Source organism: Hippopotamus amphibius, chromosome 3 (genome assembly GCF_030028045.1).
Source record: "Hippopotamus amphibius kiboko isolate mHipAmp2 chromosome 3, mHipAmp2.hap2, whole genome shotgun sequence".
NCBI lineage: Eukaryota > Metazoa > Chordata > Mammalia > Artiodactyla > Hippopotamidae > Hippopotamus > Hippopotamus amphibius.
In genome coordinates this window covers 188382569-188405865 of record NC_080188.1, presented here as the reverse complement: position 1 = coordinate 188405865, position 23297 = coordinate 188382569, and the positions used below count along the sequence as shown (strand labels likewise).

Genomic DNA, 23297 nt, shown 5'->3' with positions numbered 1-23297 from the left:
CAAATCAGATCGTATGTGGATATTGGACCCACATTGTGTAGAGAGTAAGACTGTAAATCTGATGACCTAGGTCAGTCATATTGTAGCACTGTTTGGAGACAGTTTTTAGTGGCAAAATTGCTGTATACCTCTCATATTGAAATACTTTAGGATTAAATTGTGAACTGTAGGGTTATAATTAACAGCAAATTTAAGTTATCGATCACCTTAACCAAATACCAGAGAAGTATGGCAACCATGATAGTTAAAATATTTTACTTAATACTGTGCATTTTGATTGCTTCCTAAAGATATTTTGCTGACCAAAAATGCTCACAAACTTTCTCACTAGTCAGAATTTACATAATGCATAGTTCTATGTTATAAATAAAAATGTTGAAAAGGATTGGTGAGATGGAAAGTAAAATTGAAACTCAGACGCTCATAGAATATTTTGCATAGCATATAAACATTGCATCAGTTGCTTTGTGTAAAGTCATGTATACTACACCTCACTGGGATGACATCTCTTGTTACTTTGGTTTTGGAAACCTATAAAATTAATGTACGTGTTTTCATAGTTTCTGTATTATCTACACTCTTTTAGTTTGTGTATGTATATGAATGTTGTAAGTATGCCTATTTATCTTATGAATAAGACACAGATGCACCTTTACATCTTTTAAAGGTCCTAGAAATAATTTAATTATGATTCTGTTTAAATAATCAGGGAAGTTTGCCCCTAATAGAGAATAATGGAAGAAATATCTAAGCAAAAATGCATACCTTCACTCCCACCCACCCCCACACCCATCCATCCATCCATCTAAATATATTGATAGAAATAGTTACATGATAGAGTCATAGACACACACACACACAATTATTTATTGGTTTATGTATGTATTCGTAGACCCACAGTTTCATTCCATCTTAGTTTATCTATCTTATGGAAATAACTACCTGAATAATTTTAATCCATTTTAAAGCCTTTTTCTTTAACTTACATAAACAATAAAGTACATGTAGTGTTCAAATTTATGACACAATTTATTAAGTAAACATATTCAATATTTCTTTTGAAAGTGTCCAATGTCATAAAACATTTAAGCTGAAAAAATAATGCTGAGTTGAAACTTCTGATAGCAGTTGCTCAATGGGCTCTGATGACCCACAGTGTGATGCTGTCCTGACAAGGCTTGTGGTAACTCAGTGACTTATTTCCAAGAAATACGAAAAGAACCAAAGTCTGAAAGAGGTACAGCTCTGAAAAAGAGAAATCGTTTTGGTTTGCTTATGAATCACTTTTGCTATCATCTGATTGAAAACACTGATATTAGATTTTTAAAATAGGACTCGCCGCCTCGGCACCTTAACTGCTAGAAAAGAACCTTCCAGGGCTAACTAACTGCCTGTGTATTTTGTCTAGGTGTTGAGGGAAAGCTGAGAGAATGAAGGCTCTAAGTCCCCAGTGGAAGCATGATATGGCGGAGCAGAGCTGGTGCTGAATGGTTCTCTCTGATGGCTCTATGGGAGTGGATAGCCCTGAGTCTTCATTGCTGGGTTTTAGCGGTTGCTGCTGTTTCGGATCAGCATGCCACAAGCCCCTTCGACTGGCTCCTCTCTGATAAGGGACCCTTCCATCGCTCACAGGAATACACAGATTTTGTGGACAGAAGCCGGCAGGGATTTAGCACAAGATACAAGATATACAGGTATGAAGCAAAGGGAAAGCAATTACAGAGATCTTCCTTGAAGGTTGTGGATAAATAAGTTGCTCTAAGGGAGAGTTTCAGGTGGGAGAGGGTTATTATCAGAAGGGTTATTATTTACTATTCACCATGGTAATGTTGTCTGGTTAATTCTTGTAGATGTAACTTATTATAGAAAAACTGGATAATGGCGACCACTTGTGTATCACTCCCAAATTCTAGACTGTTACACTGCCTTACAGTAAATTTCAGTTAACTTTGAGGCTGAGTTGATCATTTTAAATACCCAAAATTTTAAAAGGAAATTTCTTGAATGGCATTTTCTTTCTGCCTGTACCATGCTTTGTTACCTTTTTTAGCTTAAATGGAAATGGTATCTTCAACTAGTCACTGAGAAGTTGAGTCACCTCATCCTTTTTTTACCTACAAGGTAATTGCACATTCAGAAGCTGGAAGAAATGGCCATGGGATAAAAAGGAAATGCAGATAAGTAGGATGTGGTAGCAAAGGCCAAGAAAAAAGGAGGAGATTGAGATATATGGCCTTTAACTTTTACTGCTCTTCTATGTTTGAATCTAAATAAGTTACACAAAAGGAGTCATACATTAAATCCAACAGAATGCCTGTTCCCGCCAAGCCTAGTGAATCCATGAGACAGGGGTATACAAGTGGTTGCCTGAATGGATTAGATTGCATTGATCTATGCCATAAAGACCGTTTTCTGAAGGTTATCAGTTTGGTTTGTTTCTTCATGATAGAAATTTACAGTTCCCAGTGATTGGTTTAGCATGTATACAGAAGCAAAACTTAGTTTTGTATTTGTGTCTGATTCTATTTGGATCCTGTCATATAAATATTTTATTTTATGTTATATGTGCACCAGAGGGCACTGTGCTTCTGGTCTGTATGCAGTCTTTTATACAGCATTGTGAGAAATGTATAAATCCTATCAGCTATGCATATTTACAAAAGAGACTGAGGGTACTGAACACATTCCATAAAGCATCACACAATTATTGTTGTGTGTGTGTGTGTGTGTGTGTGTGTGTGTGTGTGTGTCTGTGTGTGCTTAAATAAGAAATCCTGTAGTCCAGGCAGCCAGAGTAATGTCATAAGTCTACAAAAAAGACTTATTCTACTTTTTTAAACGAAATGACAAATATTAAAAATTTCCTTTCTGAAATTCAACAGGAAATAGTCAATATATTATGATTGCAGCTATATTCATTTTTACATGTGTTTGTGGGTTTAGCCAGCTTCCTTTCACAAATTGAGAGAAACTACTTGAATTTCAGACCGTGAGAATGTCTTCTATTTCAGCATTCTGCAGGAGGATTTTTAACAGTCTGTCAAACAGACCGATGCCAGAGCATGTCTCCGTGATCTATGGGCATCTCTGTTGGGAGCTCTGAGGTGTTGTCTTGTGTGTGATTGTTGTGGTTTGGCTTATCGGTTGATCGGCTGAGGGTTGCAAACATGGCTTGACATGTGTTTAGACGTTCTAGGTTGAATGCAAGAGGCATTGTTGGGATCACCATGGTGGAAGGTAATGAAAAATAATGCCTTGGAATTTGTTTGCAAGGCTCATGCATTCCCTGTAGTCTTCATGGGACTCTATTCTTCAAGACCTTCAGTAACCCTCTACTCCTCATCCTTCCTATGTCTTTACCTTTGTGGCTTGAATAAACATGGATGGAAATTGTTTTATTTATAAACAATGGAATAAAATGTCCCAGTCTTCCTGCCCAGACCAGACTGCAACTTATATAACCTTTGAAACATTGGCTAATGATCCTATGATCACTGATGGTTGCTATAAAATGGACTAAATAATATACTCATGAGGATTCCTTTTGCCTTGTCACCATGAGATATTCACCTGTCCAACTAGTATTTCCCCAAATTTCAGAGAATGCTATCCACCGATTCATTTGATATACTGAATCTGAGTTTTTCCTGGTGAAGTTGATCTTATTTTTGAGATATTAGAAAATCTCAAATCCAAGGACTAGAATAGCTTTCTGGTTTTTGGCTTTGTTTTCTTTTTACTTTTGTTTTTAATATTTGTCTTAAAAGTAATTATTAGAGACGTTGTGTTTCACAAATTCTTACTCTAATTATAGAATTAGTGAATTTCTAAGACATATGGATGGAAAATTAGTATTTTCCATATTAAGCACTAGATTTATCATTTTAAAAGACTACATAATTTTGAAAAGTGATCAGGCAAATTTTACTAGTGTTTATTATTACTATCATACGCTCCTTTATGTGAGGTATTGGGTTGACATAATTTCTGAAATGCTTCAGTTATGAATGCAAAACATGTTAAAGCTGTTAAAATAATTAGGTCAGATTTCTTTCAGTTGTCTGTCTTCATTTTATCTTCTTCTCCAGTAACATATTTTTCTTTTCACCTCAGATATAGAACAGGAAGATCATAACAACTGAATATTACTAGAATCATAGTCAGGCCCTAAGCAAAAAAAAGGACCATTTTTTCTTGATCGGGTGCATTTTTGTCAACTATCAAGGCTTGTTTTTAAATTGAAGTGTATTATAAAGTATTTTTAGGTTTTATTCTGAAGCTACATTATGACATATGAGGTGACTGTTTTATGAGCAGATCATTGACTTGAAGGCCTACGATTTACTTGCTAACGCTTAAACTGTTATTTGGTTATATATTAAAGGTTGGATTTTCTGTTATCTTTTAGCTAAAGATTTATAATGGGACTTAGGGTAGGCATTTTAAGTAAATGTTCTCACTTTTAGAAAGTGGGCTACGCCTGGAGAAATTTTGGCCCATTTGAAGCATAGAATAGGAGCACACTTGGCCCTTTAATAAGCTGGAGCCTTGCATCTGTGGTTATTATGTTCTTGAAACACCCTCAGGCTGTATGCCTACCAGCAAATACATACTTTTACCAGGCTATGGAAATCCTCATCCTTTTAATAAATTATACGAGCTCTGGATAAGGGACACACTTTTAGTAATTCAGACACCATTATCTTGAACCACAGATATGAATTCTAAGGTCAGATGGGTGGTGATTTTTATTCCCATAAAAGACACATTTCACATATATAAATTTTCAGGTACATTGCTAGAAAATAAGTCTTTTTTTTTCTGGTCTAATTTCTACCATTCTTTGCTTAACTACATGTGCAAGTGAATTATGGGGGAAATAATGATGCTTTTCTTATAACTTTTTAAGATAATATTAAGATACATCATATTACTACAACTTAGCTTGCTTCTTCAGAACAATTTTTCAAAGCAAAATTTGAGTGAGAATAGGAAGCAATTGAAATAAGCACGATGCCTTTTGGGTCTTCTTGGTAATGTTCCCCAAGAAAAATTATATTTAAAGAATGACTTGGAAAGGTTAAGACAGCCTAGAAAAAAATAAGTGTATGGACACTTCATGACAGGGGTATAATGAAATAGTATGTGGGGAAGGGAGAGCTTTTGAGTAAATGGTTCTGCAATTTGGGTAGCCATATGAGAAAAACAGAAATGGGATCTCTTTCCAAAGCCATACACACAAATCTGCTTTATATGCAATAAGGATCTAAATAAGAAAGGCAAAAATATTAAGCTTCTATAAGAAAACAGAGGAAAACACTTTCAGATAGGTGAAGATTTCTTAGAATACAAGGCATTAAACAACCCCAAAAACCTGGTCAATTCAGGTCTGTTAACATTAATGGGAGTGTAACTGCCAGCAGTTTCCTGGATGAATCTCCCAAGCAGAATGTAAAGTCAAAGAAGCACAACAGGAAACATTTGCAAATAGTATGTTTCTATTATATGACGTTCACAAAACAGGTACAACTAACTTATATTGTTTAGATATGCATACCTAAAGATGGTTGGTAACACCTTAAAAAAAAGCAAGGAAATGACTATAGTAAAAGTCAAGTTAGCAGTTATCTATCTGCAAGAGGAAAGGAGGATGAGATTTTTAGAGGAGAACATGAGAGATTTCTAAAATAATGACAACATTCAATTTCTTAAACTGAGTGGTTGTTACACCAGTGTTAATTAGACTCTAAATATTTTAGACAGTTATTCCTATGGATGTTATATTTCATAAAATAAAATATTAAAAAAAATAAATGAATATTGTCAGCTTTGAATTGAAAAACTGGAGTCCTCAAATTAAGTCCTCTAGATCTATCCATCTCATTACAGATAACTCAATTTCATTCCTTTTATGGCTGAGTAATATTCCATTGTATATATGTGCCACATCTTCTTTATCCACTCATCTGTTGATGGGCATTTAGGTTGCTTCCACGTCCTGGCTATTGTAAATAGTGCTGCAGTGAACATTGTGGTATGTTTCTTTTTGGATTATGGTTTTCTCAGGGTATATGCCCAGGAGTGGGATTGCTGGGTCATATGGTAGTTCCATTTTTAGTTTTTTGAGGAACCTCCAAACTGTTTTCCATAGTGGCTGTACCAACTTACATTCCAAGAAACAACCCTTAGACTGGGAGAAAATATTTGCCAACGAAGCAACGGACAAAAGATTAATCTCTAAAATATACAGCTCATGCAGCTTAATACCAAAAAAGTAATAACCCAATCCACAAATGGGTGGAAAACCTAAATAGACATTTCTCCAAAGAAGGCATACAGATGGCTAACACACACATGAAAAGATGCTCAACATCACTAACCATTAGAGAAATGCAAGTCAAAGCCACAATGAGGTATCACCTCATACCAGTCAGAATGGCCATTATCAAAAAATCTAGAAACAGTAAATGCTAGAGAGGGCGTGGGGAAAAGGGAACCCTCCTGCACTGTTGGTGGGAATGTAAGTTGGTATAGCCACTATGGAAAATAGTTTGGAGGTTCTTTAAAAAACCATTTTTTTAATATGTGATTTTAACTATAGTCTTTTATTAATTGGTATTATTATATCAATTTCAAAAAGCTAACAGTCAAAGATTTTAAATAGTATGTCTGTAAACAGCAAACATTAAAAAATAATTAAAACCCATATTTTAAAATTTAAATTCAATAACCATTCTACCACAATTAAAAAAACAAAAACAAAATCCCCTGTAATTGACTACATCTTTGGAATTAAATCTTCTGATATATAAAAACAAATCTATTGCATGACTCTTGTTTCTTTCTATATTCACAGGTATTAGTCAGTTTTGCTCAGTAAATATATCCTTGATCTAATCTACATTCTTTGCTGTTGACAGATATCTAATAAAATTGTGTTAGATTGTTGCGGTCAAGGCTCCTGGTGAATCAGACCTCTCCATCTCAATGACCTTGTGTATTCCCTTCATTACTGGCTTTGAACTTGGCCTTCCCTTGTGACATCAATAAATATGCTGCAAGTGGAAGCTTGTGAAAGTGCTTGTGCACTGGGTTTGCCCTGAATCTGATCTGAAACCACCCTGTGAAGTTCAGTCTAGACCAATAGAGCAGGAGAGGCCACATGCAGCAGAGAGGAACCAGGCCAGCGGATGTACTTTGGACCTGATAGCCAACAGACAGAAACAATCACCAGACAAGGAAGTGAGGCCACCTTGTGATATTTAACCAAGCTGAACTGCTAGAAAACTGAAAGCTCATTAGTGACCGTAGGCATAGTGGAAGAACCAAATAGCTGAGTCCAGCCAATACTGCTCATTCATTCACAGAATCATTAATGGACAGATACAAAATCTTGCTCTAAGCCTCTAAGTTTTGGGAAGGTTTTCTGTGTACCACATATAATTGATACAACTATTCTTCATCAGGAACATAAATTGGGAAGATATTTATTAATTATATAAGTAATGTGAAATGGTGATTATGATATCATTTATGAGGAGCTTCATTTAAGAATGCATACTTTTTTTTTAAATAAAAAAGGATGGGAATTCTGGATTTAAAATGTCTTCTAAATAGCAATTCCTTACAGAACCACTTCAGATTTCCTACCAAAAAAGTATGAATCCATGGGGTCAGGGGGACTAAAAACTCACAACAACACAATCACTATGATTGGTTCAAGTTTCTGCTACAATATGAGAGGCATTTTAGTGGTTATAAAAATCAATGATTAGCAAACCTATTTTAATGCTTAGGATAGAGCAATCCTAATAGTCTTGACAAAGGCGACACTTACCTTAAACACAGTTGGGAACTACATCATTACCGTCAGCTACCTACTCAGAAACCCAGAGTTGTCACCTAATAGAAACTAGGCAGCCCTCTCTCCACTGCAGAACCCTGCTTTGTGATGTAACCAAAGTATAAATAATTGTTTTTCTTTCCCACTGCGTTTGGCAATGGTACTTCCCAAGGATAGTGTGGTAGGTAGAGATTTTGCCAGATAAGTATGTCCTATGCAATATTTGGGACATACTTATGCTAAAAATAATTTGTTATTTATTTACATTCTAATGTAACTGGTTGCAGTGTATTTTATTTGCAAAATCTGGCCACTGTAGGCGGAATAAGTGATTACTGACATTGATGATTATGTACCAGTGACAAGGACTCTCAGAGGTAAATTTGAAACAGGAAAGGGAAGAGCTCAGAATGCAGTAATAGAGTTTCTCATGCACTTTTTTGTTTAGATGATCAGAGAAATTAATGTCTCTATAAATCCTGCCTTAGATGAAGACAGCCACACATTGACAATTAAGCCCGAATCTCTGTACTTCAGTGCGCTTTCCAGCAAACCAAAGAGTGAGTGAGAAAAAGTGACTCACACACTATGTCAATACCAAGCAAAATCTTGGTATTGATAGCTCTCTCTATTCCACATGATATAAATGAAATATAATACAGTAATAGCACTTTGGGCTTGCAGTGCATGACTGTGTGTCTGTCACATTGTAGGGAGTTTATCCTTACGAAAGGAGGAAAGGAACAAATTAAAAAATAGCAGAACAAAAGAAGTAAAGATTTATCATAAAGATTTGGTGGAGGAGATCACCACTTGCTCCCTCCCTGCTAATACACGCATGCACAAGTATTTACACACACGCACGTATGGTCTTATCAATAGGTTGTAAGAAACTATATCTACAAAACAGAAGAGATGGTAAGGAAAGAATACACTGAAAAGAAAAAGGTATTGGGTAAGGTAAGGTAATACTGCAAATAAATTAAATTCAGCAATAGGAATAAAATCCACATGAAAAATCATGATACATAGAGTTAAGTGTAAAAATGGCAAATATGGTTATGAAATTGAATGGAAGTGTTCAAATACAATTCTTGGAGGAGACACTATTTAATGAAAAATAGTGATTAAATTTAAATCATCTGGCTAAATTTACATTTAAGCTCAGATGATATAAACAAATATCTAGAAGAAGGGCCATGTTCAATATTGAGTAAAATCTTTGAAACAGTTAAGTGGAGAGTTAAATTTATATTTATTTTAATTCTGAAAGTAGGAAGTGGAAAAAATAAGTTTAAATGTTATTGCAAACCTTAAGGGTAAAAACAGGTAGATATAAAAAGCAGCATGATATCTTAACAATGATAAACATAGCTTAAAAGAAGGTGACTGCAGAAAAGTATAGTTAATGTAATGAATGTAAATATTGCAAGCTCTGAAAATAACTACTGTAATTGGATTAAACATTTACTTAAATATGCTACTTATAGCAAAGTTACTTAAAACAAAATTACACCTAGCAGAAAAGGCCGTAAAATGTAAACTATGATCAATTATCTCAAAATCCATATAATACTATCTAAAGAATAGTATATTATACTAGATCTTCTAAAAGAAATTGAAAAAAAACCCATAACTCCAACATGAGATTTTAATTTACCATAAAATAAATTTAAATTTTTGTTATTTAATTCTAATTCATAATCAAATATGCATATGAATTCATAATTTAAATGCCATTTAGTTGACATTGAGAAAACTTCAATCAGGAATAAAATAGAAACATTAATTCAAGGTTTTAGGAATTATTGAATTTCAGAAAAGCTAGTTCTTAATGGGGATTGTATATGAACTCACGATATAAATAAAATACATGCTTTGTAACAATTAATAGAATTTATAAATAATAACATTTAGTCTAATAGTGCATTCATGTTTGTTTATATTAAAATGAAAAAATGAACAGAACTCCTAGTTCACACAATTATTTACAGAAGAGGAAATAACAGTTACAATATTTTGGCATACAGACAAATAAATTATTTGACTATGTCTCTCTCTAGTTTCATCTTACCAAGCATTCTAATTCTTCAAGGCCCTTATCTCTGTGGTCTTCTTACAAATTTAATTGCCAAAATTATCAGTGTTGTTTTGTTATCATTGTTCTGAGGCTTTTGAATTGCTAACGTATTTTTTTTTATTGGGCACTATTCCAAAAATGCAAAGTTTAAAACTAGAGGAAAAAAGCTGAGTGATAATAATTACTTAGGGGTTTCCTTCACTTTTTTCTTGAGTATGTGTGTTTTCTGTGTATTTAAAAGGACTGTTATGAGAAAAAATGTCATTTGCATTATATTTCTCATTGTAAGAAAAGGTCCTAAAATGGCATTTATTATGTGTTCTCTGTTTTAATATAAAATTAAGTAATTGTTATTTAATTGCAATATTTTAAAATCTTTCCAATTTTTAAAATATTAGTCATAAAATTAAGATTAAGTTTTATCTCTTTTAGTAAGCATGTAATATGAATAACAGTGAAAGATTACTCACCTTCATATTAAACTTTCCAAAGTTAAAGCTGAAATTTATACTGAATATTTATGTTTTTTAATAGAATTTATTTATTCAAAATCTATAATTAAATCATTCTTTTGTAGAAGAACAAGTTTTATTTTTTTAGATTACTTTTTCTATAAATTGCTTATTTCCCCAATTATTTTCAACTGGAATCATAATTCCATAATCTGCCTTAGGATGTAAAAATTATCTAGTGAAACTTATTTGGCCTAGAGAAGAGTTTCACATCAATCGATCAGTAGTATTTATCCATGGAATTAGCCATAGACTGAAGTGATATGTGAAATACATAGATGTTCAGCAAATATTGGTTGAAAAAAATTACTCAGAGTGTTCATATAGTCTTAATTTTCCTTTCATCTATTTCTGTAAATATTCCAGTAAACAAAGGAAATGTAAAAAGTGTACTATTTATTATATCAACAAACTTAGGAAAATATTATTAAACCATTTTAGTTTAAGTGTAAAAGCTTATAACCTTGATTATAGGCACAGGAGACATTTTAATGCTCTTCACTTACTATTAAAAAATTATTAAAGCTTTTCTGAATGTTTTATCCATAGTCAAGAAATAGAGGTTCCACAATATTTGGAAGTAGTTCACTTATGTACAAGTTAATGTGAGGGCTCCAGTATCTGAACACCTCAATGTGTATGTTCCACAGACATATGATTACTTTTGTGTCTGTCTCTACTTTTCTTTAGTAATCTCTTTTCCACATAGGTGCAGGCGCCCTGTTCTCTTCCTTTTGACACAGTTGAAAAGAGGCAGAGAGAATGGCCTTGCCATTCATTTGCAAGTCCTTTTTCTAACAGATATTTCCTTGGCTGCTCACTTAAATAGATATTAGCAGCTCACTAATTAAACTACCTCCCTGTCAGCCTGAAATTAGCAAAGGCTCTGTTTGGCTGCAGCCTTGTGTGCTGTCTTACCTTAATAAAAACACACACTACTGTTATCCCAAAGCAGAAGAGAACATTAGATTTAAATAAACATACCCATTTAAAGTTATAAAGTATTTCCTCACTAAATATAACCTTTCAAAGATTATCCATTGTATAAAAAGGGATTTTTACAGTCATCACTAAATCTTACACATAAGAATACTGTTGCACATTTATCATAAAAAACAAAGGGATGATAACCTTCTTTGCATTTATCTTTTCAGAAGATAGACTGTTTTAAACATAAAATCAAAGATTTGAACGATTAAAAATGCCCTTAACATTCATCTATTCAAATCGATGATATTTAACTCATGCTGTATAATCTACATGGTTAATGTTTGTCAAGTGGTCATCAACTCTTTCTTTAAATGTTTCCAATGATTGAGAACTTACTCCATCCCAAGAAAACTGAATCAATGGATGACACTATGACTCTTCGGAATGCCTTCCTGGTGAAGAACCAGAATTTGTGAGCTTGCATCTTCTAACCATTGTACCAAATCTACCTCTTCATCTTTTATTCACATCATAACACCCAGGCGTCCTATTAATCTTTCGTTTTGCGGAAATCATACTGCTGTGTGCATGGCACAGGTTGACTCCGCTACTGCTGAGAGCAGTCCGTGTGTGTCCCTATCTCATTGAATGTAATATAAAAACATTTTGGGCCCATTTAACAGATCTATCAAGAATTTTCTGTTCTTGAACATTGTAATCTGACATCCTCTTGTATCTCAAATCGGCACATTTGAAAAGAATGTCCCCTATATATTCATTTCTATTACTGATAAAAAATTATAGATGAATAAGAGTGAAAACAGATCTCTCAACCACATCATGAGAAACCCTGCAACTAGATAAATTTCAGTTTTTGTAATGTTCAAAGCCCTTTATCAACAATTTCAAAATCCCAAAGTTCTAAAAGTGAGTCTTTTTTTCTCTTATAGCACATTTGGTTTCAAAACCTGCCCTACCCTGGACAGATGTGAGGCTCTAGTTTTTATTTTTGTACTTAATGCAAATATCCATATGTTGAATTTTAGGGACACTGAGGTATTTGATTATGGGTTGATGGCTTAGACTCCACTGAGGATATAACATAAGGTAACCATATAAACCTCGTTTTCCCTCTAAATCTGAAAAACTCTGAACTCAGATGCATTTGACCTCAAGGGCTTCTGATAAAGCCCTGTGGCTCTGCATTAACTTTCAGGTTTTCCTCTAGCTTCCCCACTAGGATATTACTTTTGGCTGTGTTAAATGCAAACAAGGCACAGTTGGATCCCACAGGGTTTTTTCTTTTTTGGCCTCAGGTGTGCTGGGCAGGGAAGGAGTAAGTGAGGGTCTAGGTGGAGGGGCTGGGCGAGGGTATTCCGGGATGTGCTGTGTGTCTGGGAAGGCTCAGAGGATGGAGGATGGTGCTGCTGCTGAGACTTCTCTTCCCAGAGGGAGCCTGGTCTTGTGGGATCACAGGAGTTATACCAGGAGGCAGAGGAGTCCTGGGATGAGAATCACTTGGGTACCCCGCGTGCCAGAGGCGCCTGGTCCCAGACATCTCTAAGAAGCCTGGTTCCCACCACCTATCAAGCAAACCCCAATCCTCCTCCACACCTGCCCGGTAACACTCAGATATTTTACAGGATTCTGACTTTGTTGGTCTATTAGGTTAACAACACCATCTACGGAGGAAATTAAATGGATTTCCCTATTCTTCATTTTCTTTTCTAACTTTTTAAACATCTATGAAACGCAATCTAGGACACTGCTTTTCCATTTTAAACACTGAAATTATATTTGCAAATCCTTATTTTTAGGTTGTGACCTTGTAATCCTTATACTCTATGGAAAATTTTTTAAATCTTTTTTTTTTTTTCAGCTGACCCTTAACTTGAGTTAAACTACTTATTTTTGGCATTATATTAATTTAATCCTGCTCATAGAATAGAGAGGTAAAAGGAACTCAGAGTAGGACTTAGAGAAGATGAATTGGCATTACAGAACTAAGGTTTCAGACTTGTATCTATCATCTATCATTTACTTTTTGTATAAACATATAAAATTGTATCATTCCTCCTTGCCTCTGAGTCCTCATCTAGTAAATGAGGATGACAGGAAATTCTAGAGTTTTATTCCTCACCACGAGATTCCACTGAAGCAAACTTCCTTGTTAGTCTCTTTTAGACAGAAGTTATTTCATAATGTTAATTTTCATGTAGGATATTATTGCTGCATATAGAAATTAAATGTTTGTAAATATGCAATAGAACCGACTGCATATTTTTTCTTTAGGATCAATATTTAAATTTGTTTTGAATACAGTTTTGTGACTTAAAGACTTTTACTTAGTGAACATCGTGTATGAGCATAAAGATCTCAGATTTTTCTAGAATTTCTAAAGTTCATGTATAATTTTTCAATATAAACTTAGTTGCTTCTAAAAGGAGAATGATATTGAAAATAATCTAATATACATGAATTAAAAAATTAAATCTGTTGGAAGGTAAAGAAATTTCCATTGTTGACGCTGCCATGATAATATAGTTATTATGTAGTTTTAGCAAAACAATATGATGTTATTTCTTTTTATTTTATAAGGAATCCAAATAGTTGCTTCCCATAATCAAACTCTAAATATTCAATGAATTCATTTTCCGTTATATTTTAGCTTTCACATATGATTTTTTGATATCCGCTTCAGGAAATGTAGTCTAGTAAGATTCTTAAATGTTATGTTTTATTAGCATACTTCAGATTAAAGCAGTTTGGTTCAAAGTATTTTTCTGAAAAAACTAAGGCATTGTGAGTATTCCTTTCATTTTGCCAATGGAAAAAAATTCAGATGAAAATAAAAACTTTGCCTATGACACAGGAACTTAATATCTTAAGTCCTGGTTTTGCCTCTATTTATGGACTCAGGTGTCTTATTAGAGGAAAGAGGACTTATTGTTGACATGATATGTGATTAGTATTATATTTCATAAGACTGAGATTCTCTACCTTGATTTCAGGCATTTTAACCATCAAAACTGAGCTCATACTTTAGCCCTTCCTTGGCACTCTTTACATTTTGAATTTTACTGTTCAGGCCTTGCATTCAAGTTATCTTCTTTCTGCTTCTGTCCTCAGTAGTACTCCAAAATTAGATCATCACACAGTTCAACATCTTTCTACCATTAATTCATTCAAAATATACAAGTGCGCGCGCACACACACACACACACACCTTATTATAGAAAATAATAATGAACTGGTACTTCTCCTGTCTCAGAACAAACTTTTTTAAAATTGAGATATAATTGATATATATTAATATATAATTGATTATATATACTTGATTATACTAGTTTCAGATGTACAACATAACGATTTGATATTTGTACACACTGTAAAATGACCACTATAATAATTCCAATCAACGTTCATCACAATAAATTAGTTACAAAATTTTTTTCTTGTAATAAGGACTTTTGAGATCCACCCTCTCAGCAATCTCCAAATATGAAATATAATATTATTAACTATAGTCACCATGCTGTATATCACTTTTTATCAGTTTTTGACATAGGCCTTATATTCCGTTAAATATAAAGGAGTCTTATGCCATTCTTTTGCTATTTTAAACTTAAAATTAAATTGAAACTGGAAACTCAAACCACATTAGGGTACTGGAATTATATTAAAACACTTTATGTTAATATGGCCAATATCAGCTGAAATACTCTCCATTTCTTCTTTTTTATAATATTCATCTGAACATCCTGCCTACTTATGAGCAATACATTTTTCTCTCCTTGGAAGTGTGGAAGGTAGAGTGTACAGTAAGTCACTTTCACCTTTATGTCTACTGCCCTGAATTGTTTCAGTCGAAGGGAAAAACATACTGACTTCCAAGCCTCTCCCATTCTGTGTCTTCACACACACACACACACACACACACAAACACCCTCTGAAAATGATACCATTAAACACAGTAGATGGAAGGTGTGATTTCAAATCAGAAAACACTTGGCCACTTCCTACATTGTCAGGCAACCGGGGCCAAAAATGAATATAGGTAAATCTTAGAAGCCTAGTAAAATTGCTTTCTGGAATCTGAGATTTGGTGGATCCTATAAAGAAAAACAAGGAACTCCCACAGCAGGGGTGGCATTAGCCTGTCCTTTACTCCTGCATCACTTAGATTGCATTGACAGCTGAGAGTGCATCACTGTTAGGCTTTCTTGGGAGGAAACATCTACTCTTGGTGAGTGTCCTGCTCCTCAATGGCAGGGGTAATAACCTATTTGTATCTGAGCTGGACTCAGCACACAGCTCAGACAAAATTGCCATTCACAAATCATTTATGGAATTGGATTTAGTATATACCAGCATTTTCTAAATGTGGATGGAATCTTTGTGAAAATTATCCCAATGGCTTTAAATATGAATGTTCCTAAGAGATTTCATGTAAAAAGGCCTCATCTCAGCACAGGCTACCAGTTTAACCTAACAATAAACTACTGGTAAAATGTAAATTTCCCCAAAGTAAGGAAGTATGTCTTTTTGACGAAGTAATTCTGAAAATTTTGTTAACAAATACTTGTGTGGCCTTAATTTTAGTACAGTTTACATACAGAAAGGGGTGATAAGACAGCAAGAGAAGAGAAATAGAGACTCGTTATAGGATCATCTAGTGTTGAAACAACTGAATACATGGCTTGAAAATTATATTTAGGCTTCTGTTCTATATTGTTTTATAATAAAATTACAATATTTTGGTTATTTTTGTAATTTTTGTTGAAACATCTAAAGGTTGTGTTTAATATTATATAATAATCAAAAAATGATTCTAGAATAGCTCTTGAACTTCAAGGAAATCTTAGGAATTATAAATTTGTAATCTCCTCATCTTACAGTTTTAATTTTACTGTAATATCTTGAGGAGTGAAGCATATACTTTTGCAAAATTACCTCTATGTAAGTGTGGCCCCCTAATATTTGTTTCAGTATTACTTCTGTAGTTCCACTGTATATCTTAGAAGGAAAAATTATAGCAAAATCCTGTGGAACATTATTTTTTAAAATATTTACTCCTCCTCAATGTATTTTATTGTCCATAAGTTTATTAATGTAAAATTAAATGGATTAGTTATATTTTGATATAATTTTTAAATAGTAACATTGTATAGCAAGAAGACATTAAACGTTTTCAAATATAACCATAAAAATTACTTAAGTAATAAAGTTGTTGAATGCTGGCTTCCTAAAGCATTATCAAAATAGCCTGTTGATATGACAAAGCTGATTTTATTCCCACCATTATAAATGAGTGTTTTTTTTTAATTAATTTATTGGCTGCGGTTCTGGGTCTTCATTGCTGCATGCATGCTTTCTCTAGTTGTGGCAAGTGGGGCTACTCTTCGTTACAGTGCAGTGGCTTCTCTAGTTGTGGAGTATGGCCTCTAGGTGCACAGGCTTCAGTAGTTGCAGCATGTGGGCTCAGTAGTTGCGGCTCATGGGCTCTATAGCACAGGCTCAGTAGTTGTGGCACTCGGGCTTTGTTGCTCTGCAGTATGTGGGATCTTCCTGGCCCAGGGATCAAACCCATGTCCCCTGCATTGGCAAGCGGGTTCTTAACAACTGTGCCACCAGGGAAGTCCAAACTGAGTGTTTTATTATAATAGAGATTTAATAGTGTCTCAGAGAAGAGAAGGTAGAGTTGGGATATTACTGAGATTTTCCAGTTTTGTTTAAGTGGTCTTTCAATGTGAGTAGTGTGAGGCTTGATACAGACTGGATAAGGACCTTGGACATAATAGTTGAGGACTAATGGACAGAACAAAGGGAGGATTTTGAGGCCAGTGGTTCAGAGTATTGGCGATAAACTATTGTCTGATTCTTTCTATTGAAGAGTCTGTAAGTCTATCAGGAAGATCCTGGAATGGACAATCCAGTTATTTGTAATTTACTTTCCTGGGTAAGAATTTCCTGGAATAATAATAAGGTTATTTTGATGACGATGTTAGTGTTTGCCTAGAAGTGGTTCTGTCTCAGAACTCTGTGGTTTATTGGAGACGAAAAAAACGTAGCCCAGATAGTTAACATAAATTATAAATTACCTTAGGTCTTGTATCTCTTTGGTGGGCAACAAGACTAGAGCCCAAGTATTTTCATGTATGATGGGCCGTTTTGGCATTTTGTTAAAGAAATCAAGTGAGGTCATCTAAATTTTTAATAAAAATTTAACAATATGAAAAACACCATAAAAACAAACAGATACTTTAAACAATACTGGTTGTACAGAATACTTTGAGCACTTCTCAGGTAAAGATCTGTCTTCATTAAAAGGGAAGAATTTATAAGACATATCTTATAATCGTTTAATTATCTTATAGAATTATCTGAGACTATCAGCTTCCTGAGAGCAAATATAATATTTCTTGTTTATCATAGTTATAAATATAATATAATATAATATTTTGTTTATCATAGTTCCCTGTAGCACAGCCTTGCATATAATATATGCTCAATAAATGCAATAATAATATTGATACAATAAAAGCTTCCACCAGAGGGCACTGTCTGTATTTCACACCAAGTCATTTGCTTGTTTGCAACCATAGACAATTGAGCCCACTAAGTCTCGTGATTCTGTTTCTTAATATGATTTTCAATCAAACATATTTTCTATATTCATTATATTGCACAGGACAAATTATTCAGATAAGTTTTTAAGAACAATTCTATTTAAGAACAAAATTTAAAAAAATGAATTATTAAGCACTGTTATTTGTCTAACATATTGTCATTTATAATTCAAAGATGTTAAGAGATGCAAGTTTGGATCTCCTTTTTGCTCTTCTTTTGGGAATGATAATTTAGTCTGGGTAAATTTATCCTGTAAGTTACTGGTACTATTTATGTGAGAAAATCATGGAAATATTGGCCTTCTAGGAAAGATTATTGGCCATGTAAATTTTAGGATCTTTAGCTCTGTAATTGTCCATCCCCAAACTGGTGTAAATACATCAGAACAAAACCAAAACAAAAATTTCATGTTTCTTCTGATTCAATAATACTTTAATTCCTATTTATCTATATCTAACTAAGGCAAATTATTTCCCCCAATCCATGCATGTGTTAAAACATTATTTTATAAAAAGGGTATGACTTTCATAGAAATATAAAATAAACATGTGCAAAAAATTTTATTTAACTCACTAGTTAATGGGGAACTAGTAAGAAGTTATAACTGGTTCAAAGAAGAATTCAAACAGGAATATAGAAACACATTTACAAATAGATGTGTAACTAGTTTATTCCATGGTGGAGAGGATAATTAATTGTCTCTCTCTCTTACAAAGACTATTTGCATGTCTATGAACAGGAGTCATTTGCATTGCTGTTAGTTATCTAAAACCTGCAGAGTTGTGAAAACCTCAAAGGCTATGAAAAGTGCAGAGTCCTCACAGAATAAAATAGCACTGAAGGGTGTGCTTGGGCAGTGTCACATTTTCCACTGAAGACACCCGGTAATATTTTCAATGGATTTCAAAGTCATTTGTATTTTGTTCCTACACTCTCCCTGTACTCACTTTGTGATCATAAAAATATAAATGAGAGATTCTTGACTGCCTAAAAGTCTGCATTGTTTGGTTTGTTCTGACTGTTTATATAGGTGCAGCATGGGTGTTAATTTTCTAAAGAGGCCTTGAATTTGTTTGCAATACTAGAGGTACACAATATTGAGCAAGCATTAAGGCCACAAATTTAATTTCTCTCTGGAAGTTTTTAATAAATCTTGGATTGGACTTTTAAAAGCCTTTTTTTACCTTTTGGTATCCCAATACTAGGACACCAAGTCCAAGAAACTTTCTCTAGCAGATTTCACCTGCAGTTCTTAGCCTGGCAAGAAGAAACCTTCCTTACCTCTTATAAGGCTTGAACCTTGGAAGCCAAGTATTAAGCTAACTTTCTTGGAAAGGCTTTGTGAGACTTGGTTCCGTAAGGACAGCCACTGTTTGTTTCTTGAGTAAGAAGTCTACAAATATGACACTTCCATAAGGCTTTGATTATACAATTCAGTTAATCCTGGTAAGAAAGAGGGCAGATTTTATTCGTATACTGATCTATACGAATAAATCTATTGTTGTGAGAAGGAGACAGCAAGAGTGTCTGAATTCTGATGAGTCAGCGAGAATCAGATGTCATTTTAAAAACTTTCATTTTAGTTTGCAAAAGTGTAGATTCTGATATTGTTGTGAGATAGTTCAAGAAGATAGACTTCCTTCTATATCTAGAAGGTTGAGCATTAAAATAAAATAAATAAGCAACTATAATAAAACTTTTCTTATCTTTTTACTTATTCCTATATAATTATTTTTTGGTCTGCTGGATCTTGGGTCAGCAATCTCAGGAAGCTATATGTTTCTCAATTAAAGAAGTGTTCTGAAAATCCTGACACAATCTACTAAGCTCTGAATATTATCTAAGTGATGTCTATTCAGAACCCTTACCTAAATGTTTATTTTTCAAAGTGTCAAAAGTTGAAGAGTCTGATTCATACCTGTTCTACAGTCTCTGAGACTCTTACTTTTTGTTACAGATATAAATTCTGGCTTGTGGTTATAGCCTTTTCTTTAGATAAGCATCAGAGTAAAACAAAATCTATCTGCAGATGATAGAGTTTTAAAATGACTCCTGTTAGTTCACTACTGATAACTTTCAAATAGCAAAGAAATGTATTTTTGTGGCATGCAAATAGTAAAGCTATTCCAAAATAAATAAATAAATAAATATTGACCTTACTCTTTTCTTCATCTCAAATAATCAAGGGTGTAACAAAGTCATTACTCCAGAAACTAAGGAAGAAAGCCAGTGGAATTGAACAAATTTTGCAAATGTTTACCACAGTTCTTAGCTTTCCAGGCTTGGGTGTTATAAACCAAGGCAAATAAGATTCACTCTGCAAGTTGTCCCTTATTATGCTTGTTCATATTCTGGATCTGACGCTTTCCTTTAAGACAGATCTCAGGGCTTCCAGAGGTCAAAGATAATTCCATAATAATGCTAAGACATTATTTACATTAGTATAAAAGCATTCCTTTTTCTATATTTAAATGAATCAATAGATATATATTTCAAAGATTTCTCAGTTTCATCATTATAATCCACAGGAACAAAAAGCTCTTTAGGATCCTCAGTAAGTCCCATGAGTGGGAAGGAGTGTCAAGTCAAGACAAATAAACACACACACACACACACACACACACCCAACAGCCACTGCTGTAGGGCAAAACTAATTTTTCCTTGAAAAAGAAAAGAACATACACAATTATATTTCTTTGCCACTATTGCTCCTAGTGTGGTGTCTACCACTCATAAGAATTATAACTTTTAGCCAAAGTAACTGATTTCTATTTCACAGAAATCTGGAATATAGATAATTAAGAACTTTCCGTCATACACAAACATTCGAACAGACCAGCAATGCACATGACTACACATAATTCTGCTTATTATAGTCCACACATCCCTTTTTCACTTTTATTTTAAAGTGGCAAGAATTAACATTTGCATTAACATGACCAAAAGATATAGCCTTTAAATTGTAAGTATAAATAATGAGCACAACTGCAGCACTATTTACAGTAGCCAGGACATGGAAGCAACCTAAATGCCCATCAACAGATGAATGAATAAAGAAGATGTGGCACATATACACAATGGAATATTACTATTCCATAAAAAGGAATGAAATTGAGTTATTTGTAGTGAGGTGAATGGACCTAGAGTCTGTCATACAGAGTGAAGTAAGCAAGAAAGAGAAAAAAAAATACCGTATGCTAAGTCATATATATGGAATCTAAAAAAATGGTACTGATGAACCCAGTGACAGGGCAAGAGTAAAGATGCAGATGTAGAGAACGGACTTGAGGACACGGGGGTGGGGGGCAATGGGGAAGCTGGAATGAAGTGAGAGAGTAGCATTGACATATATACACTACCAAAAGTAAAATAGATAGCTAGTGGGAAGCTGCTGCATAACACAGGGAGATCAACTCCATGATGGGGGATGACTTAGAGGGCTGGGAAAGGGAGGGTGGGAGGGAGTCATGGGAGGCAGGGGATATGGGGATATATGTATAAATACAACTGATTCACTTTGTTGTACAGCAAAAACTGGCACAACAGTTAAAGCAGTTATGTTTCAATAAAGAGCTTAAAAACATAATGAGCACAGGTATAGAATGGGGCAATTACAAGAATGATGTCTGTCTACTCACTAGAACATTGGAGGTCAGAAGACAATGGAATGAGGTTGATTAACAGAGAGGATAAAATGGTATCAGACTGTGAGCCTAGCTGTAAGGGAAAGAAACTAGGAGAACTGAGAAAGGAAAGCTGGGGAGGGAGGTATTAGCGATGGTAACAGTAAGGAGTGATAGTTCTAAAATGTGATACTTGAACTGAAAATCTGTGAGCACGTGCCATACAAAAGCTGCAGGGAGAATGAATATCCCAGGCAGGGGACATTGCAGTCACTCATCAGAGAACGGGCTTGGAAGACCTTGGAAGATCAGGTACGTGGTGTTAGATGAGGTTAGAGAGAGACCCGGAAGCTAGATCTCGGGGGGTTGAATTCCAGAGTTGACTTCAGGTGTTATTCTAAAAGTGAGAAGAGATTGTTGATAGATATAACCAGAGAGTAGTGGGTGATCTGATTTACCTTTTAAAAGATTATTTGGCACCATGGAGATAATGGACTAGGGAGCAGCTATCAGTAGAAGCAAGGATAGCAGCCATGAGACTTACAGTGGAGTAATGAAGAATAGATGAAGATGTAGCTCCAGGGTAGTAATAGAATACATGTACATCTCTCCACTTCTTTATTTCTACTTTGAAACAATATTCCTAATTTCTCAGGCTTTTAGGAGGGATCCTGATAACAAGAAAGCTTATTCTAAAATGTTTGTTTGTCTGTATCTCTTACTTTTAACAAATTTGGTTTATTTATTCATGTTTGTTCAATGGGTCATATAAAGTATGTGTTTTTCAGAAAAATTAAAAGTGAACATTATAAACCATGTTCATAAATTAGCACAAACAAGTCATCTTTTGCTACTGTCTCAAATACTAGTTGTGACGATTATCTATGAGCTGTTGGTAAGCTTCAACATCTGGAAGGTTAATGCTAAATTGAGGCAGGTCTATTCCTAATTCTCAGAGAAAATGCAGGAACTTCCACAGATGGATTACAGGAGACTTCGGCTGGGAAGTATGAAAACAGGTGCATGCCTCTATTTAATCCTGTGAAGACAGAACCTTTACCAGCCACTTCAGTCCCACCTCTTACAGCAGTCAGTAGAATTGCAAGCAAAAGCGGATAGTTCTTATCTTATTTAAAAAGTGTTCTGCCCTGAAGCCCCATGCTTCTTTGTTGTAAAGTTATTGACACTGTTGACCTTAAAATTAATGGCAGTTTTTATTAGGCAAAGGATATGTTTATTTGAGATAACAGAGGAATTGCAAACTCTGGTGCACCATGAGCAAGTCCAAGGAGAGGAAAGGGAGGCTAGCTTTTATTAGGATCTTGGAGGAAGTTTTGTACAAAAGTTCATCAGAGGAGAAGGAGAGTTCAGGGTTGTGGCAGTTTCACATTGGTTGCAAGTGATAAGCAGTTTGCTCTGAGGAGTGAGGAAGTCTTTCTTCCTGTTGGCCATGTAAATTGAGACCAAGGCTAGGTGTGGGAAAATGCTCCTTCCCAGCTTCCCAGCTCCATTTTAAACCAGATTTCTGTTATCTATTTTTACAATCCTAAAACACTCGTGGAGCCCTGGAAGATAGAAGTTTCTGGTGGATAACTGGTCAAAGTATAACAAATTAATATCATGCTTTTCACCATTTTGGTGTGATATAGATTCTGAATATCACCAATTTTGAATGGCCC

At 34.4% G+C, this 23297-nt stretch overlaps 1 protein-coding gene across 2 annotated transcripts in view; it reads left to right on the top strand.

Annotated features, from left to right (window-relative positions):
- Window positions 1-23297, top strand: part of BRINP3 (BMP/retinoic acid inducible neural specific 3) — a 431062-nt gene that overhangs the window by 18752 nt on the left and 389013 nt on the right. Inside the window, exon 2 of one of the 2 annotated variants that reach the window (XM_057729558.1) lies at window positions 1409-1694. In XM_057729558.1, the coding sequence (XP_057585541.1) occupies window positions 1459-1694 (236 nt within the window). In that variant the 5' untranslated portion in view covers window positions 1409-1458. Of the gene's footprint in view, window positions 1-1408; window positions 1695-23297 lie in introns of those variants that run through there. The other variant, XM_057729559.1, reaches the window with a different exon arrangement.